Source organism: Paramacrobiotus metropolitanus, unplaced genomic scaffold (assembly GCF_019649055.1).
Source record: "Paramacrobiotus metropolitanus isolate TYO unplaced genomic scaffold, Prichtersi_v1.0 Parri_scaffold0000046, whole genome shotgun sequence".
Lineage (NCBI taxonomy): Eukaryota > Metazoa > Tardigrada > Eutardigrada > Parachela > Macrobiotidae > Paramacrobiotus > Paramacrobiotus metropolitanus.
The window spans coordinates 1,037,856-1,057,336 of record NW_026570266.1 but is presented as its reverse complement, the minus strand read 5'-3'; the positions used below and the strand labels follow the sequence as shown (position 1 = coordinate 1,057,336).

General features: G+C 46.2%; 4 protein-coding genes across 10 annotated transcripts; 2 read left to right on the top strand and 2 right to left on the bottom strand.

The window, feature by feature from the left end:
- Window positions 1-2,235: 2,235 nt before the first annotated feature.
- LOC129591465 (serine/arginine repetitive matrix protein 2-like) lies at window positions 2,236-5,339 on the top strand. Of its 2 annotated transcripts, XM_055487128.1 has the most exons (5): window positions 2,236-2,382; window positions 2,523-2,676; window positions 2,867-4,152; window positions 4,213-4,362; window positions 4,835-5,339. In XM_055487128.1, the coding sequence occupies exons 3-5, from the start codon at window positions 3,171-3,173 to the stop codon at window positions 5,113-5,115; spliced, it is 1,413 nt and encodes a 470-aa protein (XP_055343103.1). In that variant the 5' UTR covers window positions 2,236-2,382; window positions 2,523-2,676; window positions 2,867-3,170; the 3' UTR covers window positions 5,116-5,339. The 2 variants fall into 2 exon arrangements, with proteins under 2 accessions (XP_055343103.1, XP_055343102.1); XM_055487127.1 differs by having other exon boundaries at window positions 2,236-2,673.
- A 1,116-nt stretch (window positions 5,340-6,455) lies between these two features.
- On the bottom strand, window positions 6,456-7,398 carry LOC129591466 (uncharacterized). 3 transcript variants are annotated; one of them, XR_008690845.1, is made up of 2 exons: window positions 6,973-7,398; window positions 6,456-6,886 (listed from the first exon to the last, which is right to left on the bottom strand). XR_008690845.1 is itself a non-coding variant. In XM_055487129.1 (2 exons), the coding sequence occupies exons 1-2, from the start codon at window positions 7,168-7,170 to the stop codon at window positions 6,726-6,728; spliced, it is 309 nt and encodes a 102-aa protein (XP_055343104.1). In that variant the 5' UTR covers window positions 7,171-7,398; the 3' UTR covers window positions 6,456-6,725. The 3 variants fall into 3 exon arrangements, 1 of the variants encoding a protein (XP_055343104.1); XR_008690844.1 differs by having other exon boundaries at window positions 6,456-6,814; XM_055487129.1 differs by having other exon boundaries at window positions 6,456-6,836.
- A 735-nt stretch (window positions 7,399-8,133) lies between these two features.
- Window positions 8,134-14,216, bottom strand: LOC129591425 (atlastin-3-like). Of its 4 annotated transcripts, none has more exons than XM_055487065.1 (11): window positions 14,138-14,216; window positions 13,504-13,732; window positions 10,772-10,784; window positions 10,457-10,710; window positions 10,308-10,389; window positions 10,152-10,249; window positions 9,904-10,033; window positions 9,602-9,732; window positions 9,244-9,315; window positions 9,028-9,099; window positions 8,134-8,839 (listed from the first exon to the last, which is right to left on the bottom strand). In XM_055487065.1, the coding sequence occupies exons 2-11, from the start codon at window positions 13,726-13,728 to the stop codon at window positions 8,375-8,377; spliced, it is 1,542 nt and encodes a 513-aa protein (XP_055343040.1). In that variant the 5' UTR covers window positions 13,729-13,732; window positions 14,138-14,216; the 3' UTR covers window positions 8,134-8,374. The 4 variants fall into 4 exon arrangements, with proteins under 4 accessions (XP_055343040.1, XP_055343039.1, XP_055343038.1 ...); XM_055487064.1 differs by lacking the exon at window positions 14,138-14,216 and adding an exon at window positions 13,855-13,971; XM_055487063.1 differs by lacking the exon at window positions 14,138-14,216 and adding an exon at window positions 13,805-13,950.
- On the top strand, window positions 14,203-19,337 carry LOC129591424 (atlastin-3-like). The gene is made up of 10 exons (XM_055487062.1): window positions 14,203-14,360; window positions 14,516-14,740; window positions 15,196-15,447; window positions 15,616-15,712; window positions 15,891-15,988; window positions 16,218-16,350; window positions 16,436-16,563; window positions 17,929-17,985; window positions 18,055-18,126; window positions 18,192-19,337. The coding sequence occupies exons 2-10, from the start codon at window positions 14,549-14,551 to the stop codon at window positions 18,963-18,965; spliced, it is 1,803 nt and encodes a 600-aa protein (XP_055343037.1). The 5' UTR covers window positions 14,203-14,360; window positions 14,516-14,548; the 3' UTR covers window positions 18,966-19,337.
- Window positions 19,338-19,481: the final 144 nt, after the last annotated feature.

Sequence of the window (19,481 nt, the reverse complement as noted above, 5' to 3'; positions counted from 1 at the left end):
GTAAAAGCCGGTTCAGCCTGCTATATATCGCAATCTGGTTTTATTAGCCATGCCGAAAAGCCGGAACATGTAATTTACTGCACATTACACAAGTCGGCAACAGCAGTGTTACAGTGCTAGGAATTACAGCACGCAGAAGAATTTGGCGGTATGGCTTATTATTCCAACAAACACAATATCTGCATCGAAGGTTTTTCACGATTTTTTGCGTTTTAGTATCTGGAGAATTAATTAAACAACCACTATCATCAACGCTACAGGGCAGCGAAAGCCCAGAAACATGGTTACCCAAAACTTGTTGCTTGAATTAAATAATATACCTTATAAGGTCATTTACCAGTTCCTGTACCACCATTCGCATGTGCTCTCATAATCATAATCTCATTCTCCTGCGCGCTCCCAGTAATTAAAATTTTCTTACGATTATTACTGGAGCCTGGAACCGACGGAAATAGAAGCAAAATATACCAGGAACAAATTTTTCAGAAACAAACAACGGACAAATATGTCTGTGACGGGAATGATTATGTGTAAATGCGCACCTACTTACCTAGTACTGTTATAGTACTAGTGTATATTGCTAGTACTGCACGACGATGCAGTTGTTATTACATACGAGTTGTTCTCGTTAAATATATTATATATACGTAAGCTGGCAGTAAAGTTTTTACGCTTTGCGTGTTTCCAAGTGTTTGAGATACCGATTAACACTATCATATGCGCACATGACGCCGATGATAACAACGGTACATGTGAAATAAGCAATACCTCGTACCCCTAACGCTGTCCCTTCTCGGATCGGATCACATTCATCACATCTTTGACCCGGCACGTGCTGACCTTTGCTGAAGGCGCGCTATTGTAGTCGCAATACAGTCCCGGTATACGGTCCGGTAAACGATACGGTGGGACACCGTATCGGAACCGTATCGTTAGCACATTGGAGCTGTCGCACTCATCACAAACGGTGTACGATACAGTCGAGTCATGCTTTCGTGAAGAAAGGTGAAAGTTTCAATCAGCCTTGGCACTTTTGTATGAGATAAACTGCGTCCAGCTGTAAGTCATATCAAAACTAAAATTCCAGATTATTTTTCGATATCAGAACATCTAAATTTGAGCGCCAGTGAACGTTTCTAGGAGCATTTTTAATTAACACAGAAGTCTACGGAGTCTGAGTGAACAGCTCGCGCAGAGTACTCCAACTGCTCCGTAAGCTTAGCATGGTAAACGCAAATGTCTGCAGAATCGTGAATTTTTGGACAAACCGCTCCCACTTGGTATCAAAAAACATCAAATAATTTTATCCTTCTTTTGATTTACTTTGCTGGTTAATCAAGAATACTTAAAGCTTACTCTACCAATTCAAAAATTTCGTGTTTTGGCAACTGCAGCCGTTGTTATGGAGGCCACCGCCACCGCGAGTGGTTGCTATATCGCTGAGCGCAACGGTATGCTTGACGATATCTGAGCCTTTTACCGTCAATCCTATCGTCAAACGGTCCGGTAAGGGTACGCTGTGATGACGTGCAAGAGCCTACCGTATATCGTACCGTCTATCGTAAGCCTTTTTGTGCGTGCGACTACAATCTATTAACTGATGAGTGCCAGTGTCGTGCAGAGCTGCATCGCAGTCAGTAACGCGATTCCCCACTCTTAATAAATCCATCGTTCGTTACGGGCCTTTCTAAACTTTGTGCAGTAAAGAAGACAGTAGTTCTGGGTCTCCCCGCCATCCTGCTGCACTACCGGCCGCCTACAGTACTGTTTCGCCAGGGTAGTGTTTACCGTAGACAGCCTACGAGTAGCCAATTGCGTGCTGTCTATGTCTACTCGTATGTTATTTTCTGTCTATGGTGCTTTCACGAATGGTTTTGCGTCGAATCTTATGTTTTTGCTGGTTTCACTTTCTAAAGGCTTGCACAGCGATTTCGCTTTTTCGATTTCGATTTTTCGTAGGCAAACCACCTGCGGAGGCGGTTCTAGCGAAAGGCACCTCAAGTACGACTCGTACCATACGAAATTACGATTTAACTTAATACACGGTTATATGTACACCAATGCACAACACACCACGGCAGACAGGTGACAGTACTTTTAAATAGACAATGGAAGTCACACTTGCGTCAGCAGTGTTGTACACTGCCTACTCTCTGTGCTCTATATTTGTCGCTACTTTCTCGACTCTTTCATTCAGTTGCCAACCAGCTGTAGCCAGCCGGTGCAAACGCGTACACCGGATTAGACTTCCATTGTCATTCTCCCGTGTCTGATTGTGAGACGAGGAATTTTGGCAAACATTTGCTCAAGCGCATACCTGTTGTGGAAAACTGTTACAGCCTGTGGAATACCAGACTGACTAGCAGTGTGGTGCCCGTAGAGGTGCTGGTGTTTTTGCTTTTCTGATCGCTTTTCGCGTGCTGCAGGCCTGCAGTCACAGCAGCCAGTTTCTGAGTTTCAGACTTCACAACTTTTTGATTACTAAGTAATCGTTACTTACTACAGTAAGGTTTCATGCTAAGATGGCCAAACATTTTGGAAAGAAGGTTGATTTGGGCCAGCCGCGTTCGCCGTCTCCTGAAGCAGATGCATCCACTGTGACCTACCCGAAGCACCTGTCAGCTCCATCATCTCCGCCTCCGGATCCTTTTTCGCCAGAATCGCCACAGCACGGTGGTAAAAGAATTAAAGGATTTTTTGAAAGTTTTCAGTAGTACCTTCAAGCTTGCAGAAGACTCTGTAAAAAGACCAAGAAAGTTTGGAGTTTCCATTGCTTTCTTAAACTGCTACAGACTGCAAGAGTTTTTCTTCGTTTTTGCAGTATAGACTTCAAAGTCTGAACTTCGTTGTTTTTCTTTATTGCCAGGTTCTTCTTATGCAGCAAACCGTTCTCCCGTGTACATGACATTCGACGGCGACATCGTGGGGGATCTAGGCGGCGGCAAGAGCGTCCGCACCATCAGCACCCTTCCCGTGATTCCCCCCTGCCCCCCGAAACCAGGGGTCCCAGCGCCCCCACCCCCTCGCGAACGCGCACCCCCCACCTTGGTCCCGCGTGCTGTGATGTCAGCCCATCGCCCTCTTCCATCATTCGTGCCACTTGGTCGTCCCGTGTTTCGACCGACCATCACGGTCCCAACGCTAACTGGTCCTCCCATAATCCAACCAGCATGGATTGCTGGCGTCCCTCTCCCCACACGCGGGAGGCTGGCACCCCTCCCTCGTCCACCGCCCCCCGCACCCATCAGAACCACACCCGTTCCACGCCCAGCGCCCCCGCAGCCGTGGTTAAGCCATCCCCAACGGGAAGACAGGTGGAGGGGACGCAGTGTCCCCGGATTCCGTTGGTACCTCCTTTTAAAGTGGTCTCATCTTCCGCCGTGGTTAATTCCGGACGCGCTTCAATCTCGTCGATTTTTAGCAGCGACACTGAGAAGGAGGGAAAGGGCTACGTTCCATATCATTCCGGAGGGCTGATGTTGGGTACGCGGGAACAACCACCGGACACCCGGAGATCTCGCTCGCGATCGCCGCGATACAGTCGGTCGCGCAGTCGTTCCCCGCAACGCGATTCGCGTCCGGTCCGGCGGAGAAGCCGAAGCCGGTCCAGTTCGGAGAGCAGCCAGTCCCGTTCCCGGAGACGACAGTACCGCCGATCGCGGTCGGATTCGCGAGACCGCACAACGCGTCGAGGCACGCGGTACTCGTCACCGCGTCGTAGTCGATACTCTTCGTCGCGGTCGTCTTCACGAGGCAGACGTTCATCGTCACGCGGGAGACGCTATTCGCGGTCGTTATCACGGACCAAACGATATTCGCGTTCGCCGTCACGAGATCGACGTCGACCTCCTCGTCGGGATCGATCGCCGTCCAGCGATGACCGGAGAAGCTCGCAGCGCTCGTCACGACGGAATCGCTCATCGTCGCGGTCCTCGCGCTATCGATCCCGCTCGCGATCCGTTTCGCGCGGCCGTCGATCTCGTTCGCGATCCGCTTCGCGCGGTCGCTATCGATCGCGTTCGCGGGATGTCTCACCAAAGAGTAGTTCCAGCAGTAGCAAGCGGCGCCGCTCAAAATCACCCCGGAAAACTTCGGAGAAGCGCAAGGATAAGGAAGAAAGTCATTCCTCACCGAAGAAGAAATCAAAGAAAAGTGGGACAGTCGTTGTACCGTCAGGCTGAGTTTTATCGTTCTGATTTTATTTGTTTGCAGGCAAGAAAAGTAAGAAAGATAAGGGCGGAGTGTCAGGAGGCGATGTTACTGCGGCGCAAAAAGCCAAGCCCACGGACACAGCGAGTTGGTGTTCCATTATCACGGAACCTATTTCATGCGACAGTGGACCAGTAAAGGGGGAGGAAAATGGTATGGGCTTTCAGTATTTTCAGAGCACTTTAATTACCGTTGCATTCCTGAATTAATTGCACAATTTATTTCAGCTAGTTGGTAGTAAAAAATACGGATCATGACAGCAGGGTCTGAATACGGAACACAGACGATTGGGATCTAATTTGTTAAATTACCTATATACATGGGAAATACATAAATTAAACCAATAATTGAAAAAATTTTTGGGAAGTAGTAAGTTATGGTTACAGAAGGTGTAAATGCAATTTGTTATTTGTGCCATATGGCAGTTATTACGAGTACAAGTACGATGAATGTGGATTCATTGGTACAGTTTGCCGTCATAACGTTCCTCGAATCGTGAGCATGATGCATAGATCGGAAGAGATTTATTAGAACTGTAAAAATTAATGTGGAAACAAACGGAAATTGCCCTTCCGTTTTTCATTTAGTTTTTGAAAGGTCACCGGCTGTCCCTTCTTTCTTGCAGGTGTCAGCAACGAGCAGCGCGGTACTGTCACTACAATCAGCAAGCTGCCAGCCGAAACTGCTTTGAAAATGGAGGAACTGTTTCTGCCGTGGGTGCAGGGCTTGATCGAGACGGATACGACGGTGCACGAAGACGAACGACGAGAAGCTGCTGCAGAACTGGAAGATTTCGGTTCCATACACGACGTTTTGATGGATCTCGAGGGAGAGGAACTGAAGGAAACGCTGGAAGAACTGCAGCTGTGGTGGCCTGTTGATGATGTCCAGATGACTGTGGAATAAAGGGGAATTAGCTGTTTGGATCGGTAGCTAGGGATTGTTTTTTTAATGTTTTGTATTTTGCCGATTTCTCGCTTGAGTATCTTAGTTTTTCGTTCTCTTAGGGACTAAGCGGATTTTTTGCTTTTTATCGTGTTAATATTTGGGGTTTTGACTTCTCGGTTTCTAGTTGACTGGCTTTCTTAGAATGTTCCTCCCTGCTTAATGAAACGCAGATCTTTAATAAAAAATCATGTTATGTTTTCTTAATCGGTATCCGTCGCAAACGTGCTTGACTTGTAGAAGGATGGAACTGACACACTTACCCGCACTGAGTCGCACACATGCTGATCGAAATGAATTATGTAAATAGCGCGAAAAATGCCAAAAAACAGCCAAGGCCAGGTACTAAAAGGCGGTACTAGTGGCATAGCAGTATTAAAGCACAGACAGCGTTAACGGGCAGATCACCGGACTAAGCAGTTTCCAGGGTTGATGATTAGGTTACCGACGGAGTCTCTGAATTAGGAGACTCTGAATCGCGATAGCATAACAGTCCCGACGCTCCACTCAGTTTTCACCCGGTCTTTTTGTTGCTGCTGCAGGGATGATTTGCCATAGTATACATAACGATACCAGCCTGTATCATAAACCCCGAGGAATGGATTATATAGCAACCGGCACAAATTTTTGAACAGCACAGAGATTCTTGCTCGGCTTAAATACCTCGCATGTGAAAGCTTGAGTCAAGAATCGCGATTGCGATTGCGCTTTCGGGATAGCTACTCGAGCAGACGACATATACTTTCCTGGAAATATTCTGATCTTATGGGTATTTCGTATTGTTAAGCTTTTATCAGCGATTTTTCTGCAGTCTACTGTTGTCGGTTTGAAGTATGTTTTTTTTCCGAAACACGATGAATGCGCGGCAGTGCCACTTAAGTTTCGATCTTTTGCGGTGTCATCAGCTCATTGTGCGGCAGCACTTTACCGGCTTTCTGGATATGTCCTTGGCCAAATACGGTGATGTCGATAACGTATCGTATGTGAATTTTGCTACACCTCCCTGCAGTAAAACTGCCTAATCTTGTTAAATCGAAGGTGCGAAAAAGCACAATAATTTTTCAAAGCGAAAATGTTGAATTCGTAATTTTTCAATTCGTGTTTATTTCACGGTCGTGTGCCGGAATTAGGTTTCTTATTTGGAACGCTTTAGCGTTAACGTGGCTGGCCGGGTTGGCAGTGTTATGGTAAAATGTACCTATGTGAATAGGTTTATTGACTAGTCAAGGTCATTCAAATTTCAGGCTAGTTATAAATAATTTTAATCTGCTGCAGCTACTCTGTAGTTCACTCACGCCGTTGACCGACCATTGCCAGGTACCAGAATGTGCAATCACTGTGTGAATACCGATCTGAAAATTGGTGCTTCGCAATGAAATAATTCAACTGAGAAAAACTAATCTCCTGGAAATTTTTGTGACCGAAGTCTAGCATGGCGATAACATTAGAAGTGCTGTCTCCGCTGCGGCGTCAATCGTGAGAAGGGTGCCAAATACAACCGTACAGATATTCTGAATTTATGCGCAAAACTGCTAACATCCGCCGAAAATCCAGAAGCGAAATTGGATATCTTAAGCGCGCCCAATCTGATGTTCCTTGCAGGCTTGCACTAATTCCTCGGGATACTTCTCTGCCAATCGCGTAAAGCCTGAATTTCCGCCTGGAACAAGTTCAGCGCAGCTCTGCGTCATAAACTCATGGTGAACCGAAACAAATATTCTTCGTACTCCGCCTGTTGGCACAACTTTGATTAACGCTCTGCGGTCTCAGACTGTCTAACTCTTCGCATGAACTGGTTTTCATGACCCCATGATTTACCTTGAATCCAGCAATCTGCTCCCTTAAGGCACACAAACTGGCATCCGTTCGTCGGCGTTCTTCCTCGCTCCGGCACTGCATCATCTCTTCCATTGCCCTTAAGCGATGTTTCTGCTCATCCTGCACACGACGAACCTCCTCGCGCACTTGCTCAAGCGCTTGCCGCAATTTAAAATCCAGTTCTTCACGGCTGCACATTTTCGATGCACCAGACAAAATAAACAGTATTAAACACCGGACAACGTCCACAAAAATGGAACTGTGCAGCCATGATCCGTGTGTGGAATTTTTCAGGACTGAGGCTTTTCTTAAATAGTTCTCATCTTGTAGCAGCGGTGAAACGCGGATTTCCAAAACCTTCCCGTTGACTTTTTATCGAAATGGGATAAGCTCATAATACGGCGCACCTCTTGCTTGCTAAGCGTGGCCGCTACACTGCTCCGCACAATGAGGATAAGCTCGCGATAGCTAGCCGAAGAATGCGGGAACTGCTTAACCTTTGATCAATAGCCTGTGCGTATGTGCCGAACAACGGTGATATCGGTTAATCGCCTAAAGCATTACGCGGCATTATGTGCCGAACAACGGTGATATCGGTTAATCGCCTAAAGCATTACGCGTCGTTATTGCAGTGCACCGATAACGCACATAATAGTGGTAAAACAGCGATAATTATGTTCAGTTTTGAATTAAGGAGCGCAACCAACAGTATGCCACATTTACGATTACATATGAGTAGTACGAGCGATATCTCGCTATCAGTCATCCGCCGTCAGGAAGAAGTAATCGGCTGCCCCTATCTCCGCTCTTTGAATGTTTTGACTGCTCCTAACTTGGATAACCAAGAAATAATCAGTGCCGTTATGAGCCCAAAGTTTTGGTAAAAGTCAAGCAACTCAGTGGGCCAAGGTGGGGCGTCAGTTAACTTAGGCATTTCAGCAAGTACAGACTGTACTCGTATTTGAGGCGTACAGTCCATTTCGTTTAGGTGCGAATCTTTTCTGCCAGTTGGAGAAATCTGCTAACATATCCAGCTTATTTTTAACTCTGGCATTTCCTGGAAATGCTTTTTATATGGGGACCTCCGTGGTGCCCAAGCATGACTTACAAGTTAACAGTAAGGACAAAGCTGAGTTTCGTGTGACAGGAACGTCATCGAAGTGCAGTCTGACTTTACTGTTCAGTGTGTACTAATAAAGTTCTTACCGCTGCATTGTTTGAGCGGTGCATCGTTTGTTTTCTTAGAATCTCTTAGCATCAGAAGTACAATATTATGTCAGTGACGTAGCTAATTAATTTATCTCAGTGCAGTCAACCGTACGATACCCATACGTATAAAAAACATCCCAAAGGTACACACACGTCGCGCAATAGTAAATTGCTTTGCTCCTCCTATGGAGCATCATCGTAAGTTACGCAGCTGTTCTCGCTGCCGTTTTAGCCTCTCTTCCTGCTGCTGTCGCTCCATATCGTATTGCTGCCGCAGCGCTTCCCGCCGCTGCTCCATATCCCGCAGTGCCGCTTGGGCCTGGCGCCGTTGATCCTCTAGTTGCCGTTTCATGTTCTCCATCTGGTCGGCATGCTGGTGGCGTTGTCGTTCGACGGCCTCTTCCAGCTGCTTCTTATGGGCGTCGGCGCGTTCCAGGGCCTGCTGGTGGGAATCTTCTGTTTCCTGCTGCGATGCATTCCTGGCTTGAAGACGCCGGAATTCCACGTCGATCTCCTCTTCCAGCGCCCGGATCCAGGGTGCGGCTTCCTTCCAGTCGCGTGACAGGAAGTCCTGTCCCGGCCCTTTCAGGCATGACTGCCGCAGTTCGTTGTGCAGCTGCAGTAGTTGTTTGACCGGCAGTGGACCATTCTCAAGTGCCTGCGAAAATCGAAAGACTTTCAGCTGTAGCGTACCTTTCAGCTGTTATCGAGAGTCCCCGCACTTCTTTGTGTACTTCTATACGTTGTAGATAATGCAAAGCTATCAGTAAAGGTCAAAGCATCTTGTCGTCGTTTCTAGCTTAATCCAGAAGGAGAATGTTGTGACCGCTAATAGTCCACTATTACCTTTTCCATGCCCCCCACATAGCGCTTGAACGCGGACTCCTTCTTCTGCCGCATTTCCGTCTGCTCTATGTTCTGAAACGTTTAGTATGGCTTTAAGCGCATGTCTGCATTTGCGTATTAGCGACCCTGAGTGTATTTTGTCGCTACTCGCTAGCAGCAAATCGGGGAAACGGTTGGATTCAAACACGACGTACGGTACAGGGTACATACAGATACCTTCAGACCATTATTGAGACCGCCTATTTTTTCCGGTCCAAAAATGTCTCTCAGGCGTGCAAAATGGATTTTCTGCAAAACCGTGGATACGTTAAGAGTCAACAATCAGCGGTGATTTGGTGGTGGTTAGATATTTTTGTACCGGCTAATCGGAGGCTATTGCTAATTTTTCAGGTATCTCGACGTCTTTTTCATTAGGAACGCTTTGGATGTATGATTTCGCAAAAGAAACATCGGTCACGCAAGTCAATTTTTTACAACCGCAACCATAAAAATTAGAAAGGAAGCGTTTTTAGACAAGATCACCGTAATGCTCTATCATAGCCCATCACAATCAACAATTTCTTGTCGTACGTACTCTCAGTTCAGAAGCAAAACCGCCGGCGTTCGCTGCAACTCCAGGGGCGAACTGAAAAGGACGCATATATGTTCCGGATACCACACGCTCGAGGAACTCCTTGGCAAACTGCGCAAATTTTGGACTGACATCTGCAACATATGTAAAGTAACAAGTATTGCGTAGCAAACCGAAGCAAGAGGTCATCCGAACTCCGTCAGTCGTGTGGCAAAACACCATCCGAGGCCGAGTTAAAGACGACACGATGCTTGCCAAACGAACGGAATACCGCGATGATCTTTGCGCATTTCAGGGTAACTTACACTCTTCAGTGACACGGAAGTCCGGGTCATTTGGATCGGCAGCGATCTTCGGCATGCGGAAACACTCAATCGACCGATACGCGCGCATTAGCTCGTTTTCAGCGGAATGATCCGTGAAACTGAGCGCTTTCTGGAAGTACAGTAGATATCACGATCAAAAGCAGCAAATTGATTAAACAAATTTTTCTTTAGTGTGTTTCCGTTCTGTCGTGATTTTAACTGAGCGCTAAGCTACAACGGCAAGTAACCTTTAGGTATTCCGCTCCCGCCGCCCAACCATAATATTCTCCGCCAAGCGACGCGTCCCGCAGTAGAATGATTAAATCGCGTGACAACGCATCGTGACCTGTAACCAACCAACCAACCATCTTGCAACGCGGAGATAGTCGGGAAAATACCCATACTCTGATCGCCTGTTATCAGCTTGGCAAAGCTCGCCAGGAAATTTATTTGTTCCCGCTCCAGACTCCGAAACACATTGAAAATCTATGATATAAACGTGTAATGATTTTTTCAGCAGACATTAGCAGGTTTGCAGGTTCGGTTTACGTACCGTAACGCAGCATAATCGCATTGTCAGTTGAAACAGGAGGCTGTCTGTATCGGCTGAACTCTCCGGATCAAAAAGACCCTGTGTATCTAACAGGAATACGGCATACTCCTCACCCGATGTTGTTTTAACGATGACTGGATGCAGATTAACCCAGATGCCCTGGGTGCAACCTTCCATGGCGGCGGATGTCTCGAAACTGTCCTCAACGGCGTAATTCTCATACAGCCACGACGAGACCTCCATGGCGCTGGCATCTGTAGATAACGGTTAGTTATAAAGCCTGTCACTCCATCGCGCAGGATCTGTACTTCTTACCATCGATTCGCATCTAAAATAGGCAAAAAAATTGCTGTTGAATTTAGAGCGCTGTCTGTGCAGTTTATATGACATGTACAAATTCAGTCACAGACTCACAGATCACGCAACAGATGGTACAATGCCGGTAAGAAAACAAAATGAGGCTCCAGAATGGCTAATGCACATAGATTGCAAGCGTAGCGTAGGTCACCATGACGTTAATTTTTCACGGAAAACGGAAAACGTCGATCACCACTCATATCCGTGACCGGATCGCCCAATTCGAGAACGGCGAAATCGTCGGTGAAGAACCCACAGCTCTTGGCAAGTTTCGGCACGCTGCTCCCGATGACGAGATTACCCGCCGCGTGGGGATTCAGATTGACGACTTCAACGTCAGCGGAGCGGTACGTACCCTGCTTTCAACCGACTCTGTAGCTGAGCCCACTCCGACTGTGATAGAGTCTATGAAACTGAAGCATCCAGCAGCTCCGCTACCCACACTACCGACCGATCCCACAGACGCTAATTTAGTCCCTCTTAATCCCGCTGAGGTTTTGGCCGTCCTCGAGGCGATGCCACGTGGCAGCGCAGGAGGTTTAGACTACCTGCGCCCGCAACATCTGTTGGACCTAATCGGCGCTAAAATGGATGACGCCGCGTCTGATTTGTGTGACGCCCTGACGGACCTGCTCAATCTCGTCTTAGCTGGTAAAGTACCCAAGGATGTTATTCCCTTGCTCTGTGGCGCTCGACTCGTTGCCCTATGCAAAAAGGACGGAGGTCTGCGTCCAATTGCCGTTGGAAATGTATACCGTCGCATTGCTGCCAAGGCGGTGGATATCCGAATTAGGGCAGTAACATCGGAGATTCTCCAACCGCACCAACTTGGCTCAGGAGTGAAAAGAGGAGTTGAAGGAATTATCCACGGAACCAGAGACTTTCTCCTTCAATACAACGGTGACGTTAAGGCCCTTCTCAAAATTGATTTCACCAACGCTTTCAACTGCGTGTCGCGCAAAGAAGTATTGCGGATAACAGCCGACATCATCCCGGAATACTATCCTGTTCCTAGGAGATGCAGTCATTTCCTCTCAGTCTGGCGTGCAACAAGGGGATCCTCTCGGACCAGTTTTGTTTTGCTTGGTACTGCAGTTTATTATCAACAAACTGAACACCTACCTGAACGCGTGGTATATGGATGATGGTACGTTAGGAGGATCGCCATCGGAAGTGATTCGTAATTTCCTGCTGCTGATAGAGGAAGCCAAAACTATTGGACTAGAAGTAAACATTGCGAAGTGCGAAGTTTTCTTGTGTGGTGGCACGGAAGCACAGCGTACATCGGCCGCTTACGACTTCACCAATTTATTCCCTGGGATAGCCATTGTATCAGCTGATAAACTAAACTTGCTCGGCTCCCCTCTTCTACCAGCCGCCGTAATCCCGATGATCAATGAGAAAATCAGCCAGCTCGGTGTTATGTGCGGCCGCTTGCAGCTAATTCCTAAACACCAAGCGCTATTCCTGTTGAAGAATTGCCTAGGAGTGCCGAAAATTGTTCACATATTGCGCACCTCCCTCGCATGGATGTTTCCACAAGAGCTATACAGACTCGACCAGGTATTTCGCGAGGCGGTCGAAGCTATTACCAATGTCAGGATGGACCACCCAACATGGCTCCAGGCCTCCCTTCCTGTTCGTTTCGGCGGTTTGGGAATCAGACGCACCGAGAAGCTAGCTTCCTCTGCCTACTTGGCATCGGCTTCTTCGTTGCACCAACTGATTTCCAGATTATGCCCGACACTGACAGCAACGGATGTCACCGTCGCCACGCGAGCCTGGAAGTTAGAGGCTGACACTGACGAACTTCCGCTGGACGCTTTCCGACACGTCCAGAAAGCTTGACCAACCCTGCAAACATTTTCGAGGCTAACCGCACTACGGACTTCACAGGAGGAAGTCGCGCATCTCAAGGCGGTATCAGTCCGGAAGCAGGCGTGTGGATCCATGCATTACCGGCAGCTTGCTTGGTAATCTGGGACGACAACGCCTCATAACACGACTACTCCACATGCGCGGTCGACGAAGACGGACCTACGGAATCAGCGCAGAAATTACCCGGGGCCTGAAATCAGCTGGCTTCCCTTCGAGAATGGAACCAAAAGGTCTATCCGTGAAAGATAAGAAAAGGCCGGATGTGATCACCCTTATTCCGTGGAAGCGCGGAAAACCGTTGGCGGTGGATGTTACCTGTGTGGACACGCTGGCGGCCTCATATATCGACCGCACTTCCGTGACTGTCGGCGCGGCAGCTGAACTCGCGGAAAGGGGAAAGCTAGCGAATCATGCCTGGCTGCAACCAAGGTACGATTTCGTTGCTGCAGCCATCGAAATTTACGGACCTTACGGGGACGGAACTAAAAAGCTAGTGGAAATGGTTGGAAACGGTATAGCGACTTCCACTGGCCAGAAGCGGGCGAAAGAGTTTTTTAAGCAGCGAATATCTATGCAAATACAACGGGGAAACGCGATTTGTGTAATGGGTACGATCCCCGATCAAGATAGCATAGAGGAAGTGTTTCTGTTATAAATGCTGTTTCGTTTTGGTACATAGTTTGTACTCGTATCATGATACTTATTAAAGGTTTACCATATTTTTCAGAAAGTGGAGGAAGTTAATATGATATTACTTCTAAAAACTTCTAAAATAGAAGAAGGCCTTGGGCAGATTTTTTACTCATGCGTACCAAACGTTGTAGGTATCTGTATATAATGTTGAGCATGGTGGATTTGCCCTCGCGAAATTTCCCGGCAATTCCCAGCGTAAAGACATGCTTATCTTTAACGTCCGGTTCGGAGAGACGGTTAGCCAGGAGATGCGCATTGTTGAGCAGTAGTCGATTATTCTCAATGGCCGCCAAGCGCACCTTAACGTGGTCAATTTTAGCTTCCGGCTCTTCCTGTCCATCCATTGCACTATGTAGAAATCAAAATATCAATTACCGTTATAGGAAACTGAAAAAGTAGCACGGATGGTGTGTCGGTGACCTATGACGCTGCGGCCGCTATGTGACGATTAATTACGGATTAGTAATTACAAACTAGGAGCAGTCAGAAACGGCAAGGAGGGGAAACAGGTGCAGTTCTTTGGCCGTTAAAGCTGGATGACTAATACACAGCTATCACATTTTATGGAACTATAAACGTGGCTATTTGTTGCGCTCCTTAGTTCCACACAGGAAAATATCGTTTCGTTATGTGCGTTATCGGTGCATCACAAGCACGTTACATAAGGCTGAATGCGATACCCGATAACACCGTCACTGGGCCCACACGTACTGAGTAAAGGTTAAGAATTTTCCGATTCCTTGGTTTGCTTACTTATTGTCTTGCAAAATTGGTCATTGTGTGGGGCAGCGCAGCTGAATAACTTGGCAAGCGCAGATATAATATGATTATCAGTGCTCGATAGAAACCGACGATGGGAAAGTTGTTATAAGCCTCGCGTTGTTCAAACGCCGCTGTAGATTGTCTGTTGTTAACGAAAAACGCCGGTCCGGAAATTCCACAAGTGTAACGTGTCTGAACGTTGGCCTACGCAACGGTATGTGAATATGTTCGGTAGCGAAAGTGGGCGTTGATAATCGTCCATCTTGTCTAGTGTATCGATTACGTGCAGCGTCTTCTCACGATGACAACCTTTTCCACCCGGAAAATTTTTTTTACCGTTGACACCGAAATTTTATTCGTTCGTTGCAGGTAAACGGAAATAAGACGTCGAAAGCAAAGAAAATGGCTAGCTTTCTCGTGCCGATTGCCGTGAAAGACGGTGATGAGCTGACGCTGAGCGAAGTCGGGGGTTTTGTTGAGCGCCTCAAGGGAGATGATGTTAAAGATATTAACATCTGTCTGGTCGGCGTTGTGGGAAAGTTCCGCGAGGGAAAGTCCACTCTGTTGAATATCATGGATCGTTATCTTACTCAGGTAATTCTCCATTCTGCCCTTACTACATAATTAACTGTAAACTGTAATATTTCTAGCTTGTGGCTAATGCATTATACGTAAATGCCAAAGCGTATCAGCATTCGGCAGCTTTACATTGCAGAAAACTCTGCTGATAGCGATTAGACTTTCTCACGTTGATGTCTCTCTTAAAGTCGTAATCCACAGCCGGCAAACCCGATAATGTACATTAATGAGCATTACTATAGTATTTCGGGTTGTCCTCAAGAAATGACCAAAATAATATTATAACGCAAACATTTTTGAGAGTACTTATATTGTACGTCAGTCGGTCAGTGTACAAACGTTTTTCTGGGGCATCTTGTGTTGTTCCTGGATATTTTAAACTTTATTGCTAGTGTTATTTACATACATACATCATTTCAAACTGAAAACCATGGTGTAATAAGAGAGTCAAGGACAGTCTAACTTTACAGCGTGCCGCCGGTAATGCTTCACCAGATCCGCGAAAATACGTCTTCGGGACCGATAAGTTTGTCACGTCGAAGGAAACCGACGGATGCACGCAGGGCATCTGGATTACCCGCAACCCTTACATCATACAGGACAGCAAGGGCCAAAAGTTTGCCATCTTCTTGCTGGACACGCAGGGTCTGTTCGATTTTGAAAACAGTACGGCGCTGGATTCGGCGTTATTTTTGCTGACCAGTATGTTCAGCTCATTTACGGTGCGTAATCGTATGGTGTATGAGAACAGATCATTAACCTATCTGTTGTATCAGTATTACGTACCACGCAGTTATAGCAACATCAGACACTTCAATGCATATCGCACACTTGTGCACACTTACAGAGTATAAGAAACGTCTTGATTTTTAACCTTTGCAATCGTGCAGATTTTCAACATTATGCGCATACTGGGCAAGGACCAGCTGGATATGTTAGCCGAGTTTTCCAAACTGGCGCAGAAGATTCGCAGCAACATCTACAGCGGTACGTATGAAATCTGTAAACTTTTCAGATATTTAAAGAATAAGCAGAACTGTGGAAATTACAACTTGTTAATATGGCAAACCGAAAGACATTTAGGATTTTCTTCCAGACCATGTGCTACGACGATAATATGTATTACAGCCTTAACATTGCACTAAAATTTTGTGTACTTCTCTAGAAAATGCCCACATCTTCCAAGATCTGATCATTCTCGTTCGTGACGCTCTTCTGGGTAAAATGTCTCCTGGTTGGGAATCCGGAGCTGCTTACCTTGACGTAAGTACTCCCAATCTGTTGCCGTGCAAATCTGTCAATTGTCACGTTTATTTACAGCGACAGGTATATTTGCTGGGTAACTGTTGGTTGTTCAAAAGAGCTTGAAGAGTTGTTTTATTTGTTCTAGGTATTCGATATCTGAGTTTAAGTGTAAATGGCATTTGCTTGTACAAGTTTAAAATAAAGCTACATTTCTCGTATAATAATAGTGTCTGCATTTCTCCGGTAGAAAAGTCTGAACACCACAAAAAATGCTTACATTATGAAAGAAATCACCAAAGCGTATCAACAACTGCGCTGTTTCCTCATGCCGCGAATTGCCAATGATCCTGATGACCAAGAGTTCAGCATGACGGAAGAGCGTACGAAGTTTTAGATTCAGTACAATATAACATATTTTTCCTAAATCAGCTCTTACTTGTTAGCAAATGCGTTTCTGTTTTGCAGATATTCTGCCCGATTTCCTGCAATACGTTAATGTGTTTCTTAACGAAATGTTCGGCGTGAGAATGTTACGGCCGTTCCAGCATAAGGACACTGTATACAACTGCGGAGCATTTGCCGGTTTTGTTGAGGTACAGACTAGCTGTCTTCTCTCGTTATAACAAACACTCGCAGTCTCGCACTAATGTAAAAGAAGTGTGCTTGTGTGTACGTGAGTAATGATCTACTCGGAGTCTCGGAACTTTTCAGAACAACTAATTTGTCGATAGTTATTTATGCAAGTTTCTAGATATATTTATCAGCAGAATAGGGCAGCGGTCAAATGTCTTCAGTACACAGTAGATCTTTGAGTCGCACAGTAGTCGCGAGCTGTGCACATAGTAAAATGACATTTGCGCGGTACGAAAAAAAGGCCGCGTCATTATAAGTGAAAGACTATAAAATTCTATAGTTATGATATGTACCGGGTGGCCGAACAGAATGGCGGTCTGCTTTACCAGCGTGCGCTTGGTCTGTCAGATGCCTGATTGACATCGTTCTAGTGTCATTAGAGAGAACAATCTTTACTGCATACAAAAGTTAAAATAAACCGACATTGTACAAAGGTTTAAATTTTTTATGAATTTTTTTCTAAAGGTGGGTGGGATTGACGTTTGGCCAAGAAACGAAATTTTGAATTTACCCATTTCTAAACAAAAATTGCTGCTGTTCAGTTAAGGACATTAATGTGGCTCTCGTTACTATTTTGGGTAAAGGGGTTGTTTTTAGTTTTTTTACTGTAGGGAACTGTAATATCCTGGCTACCGTGTTTGACCAATACAAGGAATAACCGAAAGCCCGCACCCGCAATTATCGTGAAATCCACAAGGAGGATTTTTGAAAGCAGATATCTGTCCAGTGCTTTGACAGCTCATCTGATTCAATCTGATTTCCGCAAGGGCAATGTGTTAGCTACATATAAAATCTAAACCGGCATTTTTTGCCACAACCTGTCATGCAGCCAAAAATTTTAACACACTATACCCATAAAAATAAAGCAAAAACATTGACATTTTTTGGAAAAATCAAAAGTACGCTGGCGAATAACTCGTCCAGCACGTGCAGGATATCCACAAGTTTTTTACTATTGAAAAAAGATGTGTTTCTCTAAACGAAACAGTTGAAAGTGTTCGAAAAGTCCATGCAGGAAAAAAAACGCCTTGAGATTTTAAGTTTTGCGAGCTGGCCAGAATATATTTCGACCCGACTTCGGGTGGCGCCATTTAATACGAGCACCGCTAAATTTTTTGAAAAACGTTATACTGGGTTTATTAACCAATAAAATTATCTATCAAACCAGTCTAAGCTGTTTACGGTGGGTGGGGCAAGCGGTTTGCAAGAAACCGACGAAAAACGGAGCCCGCCATTTTGTTCAGCCACCCGGTAGATAAAATTATAAGTGATATTATAATTTTATCATTGTAACTGATGCCGCTTTATGGTTATTTGTCTCGTAGCACATAACAGAATTATTCGTTGGAGGCAAGATTCCCAAAGCCGAGAACATGTTGGAGGTAATGTTATAATACTCGTAGTTCCCTTTTGCCTGGTTACACTTGAGAGATTCCCTGCTAATTTCCTAGGCAATGGTTCGCTTTGAACTGCAAGTGGCCGTGGACCTCGCATTCAAGTATTACCGATCGAATATGACTATGGTAACTATCCAAAGTCGCTGACGGAAAGCTGGAACGCATAACAATGGTCCTTATTGGTTGAGTAGGTCACTAGCCAGGGTGTGGACCCGGAAAAGTTGAAGGAGATGCACGCACTGTACAAGGAAAACTGCAAACTGATCAACCAGAACGAAGTGGCGATTTTGGCTCGCGAGCCCATCAAAGCCAAACCGTTCTTGAAGAAGCTGGATGAAAGTATCGACGAGGAGTTTACCGGGATCGCCGCGGCCAACGACCAGCGTCTGCAGCAGGAAGCGGAGCATCGTGCCGAGCTGGACAAACGGCAGCACGAAGTAGAGGAAACGCGCGAAGCGGCGCGGCGTCAGCTGGAGGAGCAGAAAGAGTCTATGCAGAAGATGGAAGCCGCGATGAAGGACATGGCAAACAAAAGTGCGGCTGAACGCAAGGCAGCGCAAGACGCCTTGCAGGCCGCCAAGGACGAGTTCGCGAAAGCAACGAAAGCCAATAAGGATACGGAAGCTAAGCAGGCGAAAGAACTGGCCGATCTGAAAAAGCAGAAAGCGGAAGACGCGGAGAAAGCGAAGCAGCACAGTGCCACACTGACCCAGTTAACCACTGAAGCCGATACACTGCGCCGCCAGCTGCAGGACGCTGTCAATACGCTATCGCACTGGAAGAGTCAAGCGGCGCAGCCGGTTGGCTTTTGGGAAGGTCTCGGGCAGGTGGCCTCCTTCGGCATATACGATCCACGCCGTGAAGCCCGCGAGAAGCAGAAAAGCGCGCAGGCCAAGTATGATGAAATCCAGCAACAACTGGCCAGTGTCACTAATCGCATTTCTAACTTGGGCAAAGGGAATTGAGTGTTCCTCCAAAAGACAGCACTGGAATTTCGCTCAACGGCAGTTTATTCATTATGGGGCCTATGGACGACAGTGCTTTGGCTTTCTAAATCTTTTGCTTTTCGCTACACTTGGCTTAGTTATTACGTCGTTGTGTACTTGTGGCCAATGTTTATAAGAATCAAAATCCGTTAACAAGCCGTGAATATTTTAATTAACAAGCTGTATCGATGAGTCATTCAGTTACAAATAGAGCATTGCAGCATGCTACACAGGGAATGGGATATCGAATGCTCTCCCCCTAACTACAGATATACTCGTACTTACGTTAAGTCGAGTGATCTCTGCGCAATTACCGCCACGTTACCTTCTGAGTTGCGGCTTTTCTTATAGAAAACCTATAATGTAAAACCAGGTGCGTAGCTGAATGAACTTTATGGTTTTCTTCCGGAATACAGCAATCAAGGGGTAACTCGACAACAGCTAGACGCGGGGTAAAATTCGATAGCATTTTACTTATAGCATATTTAGGTGCAT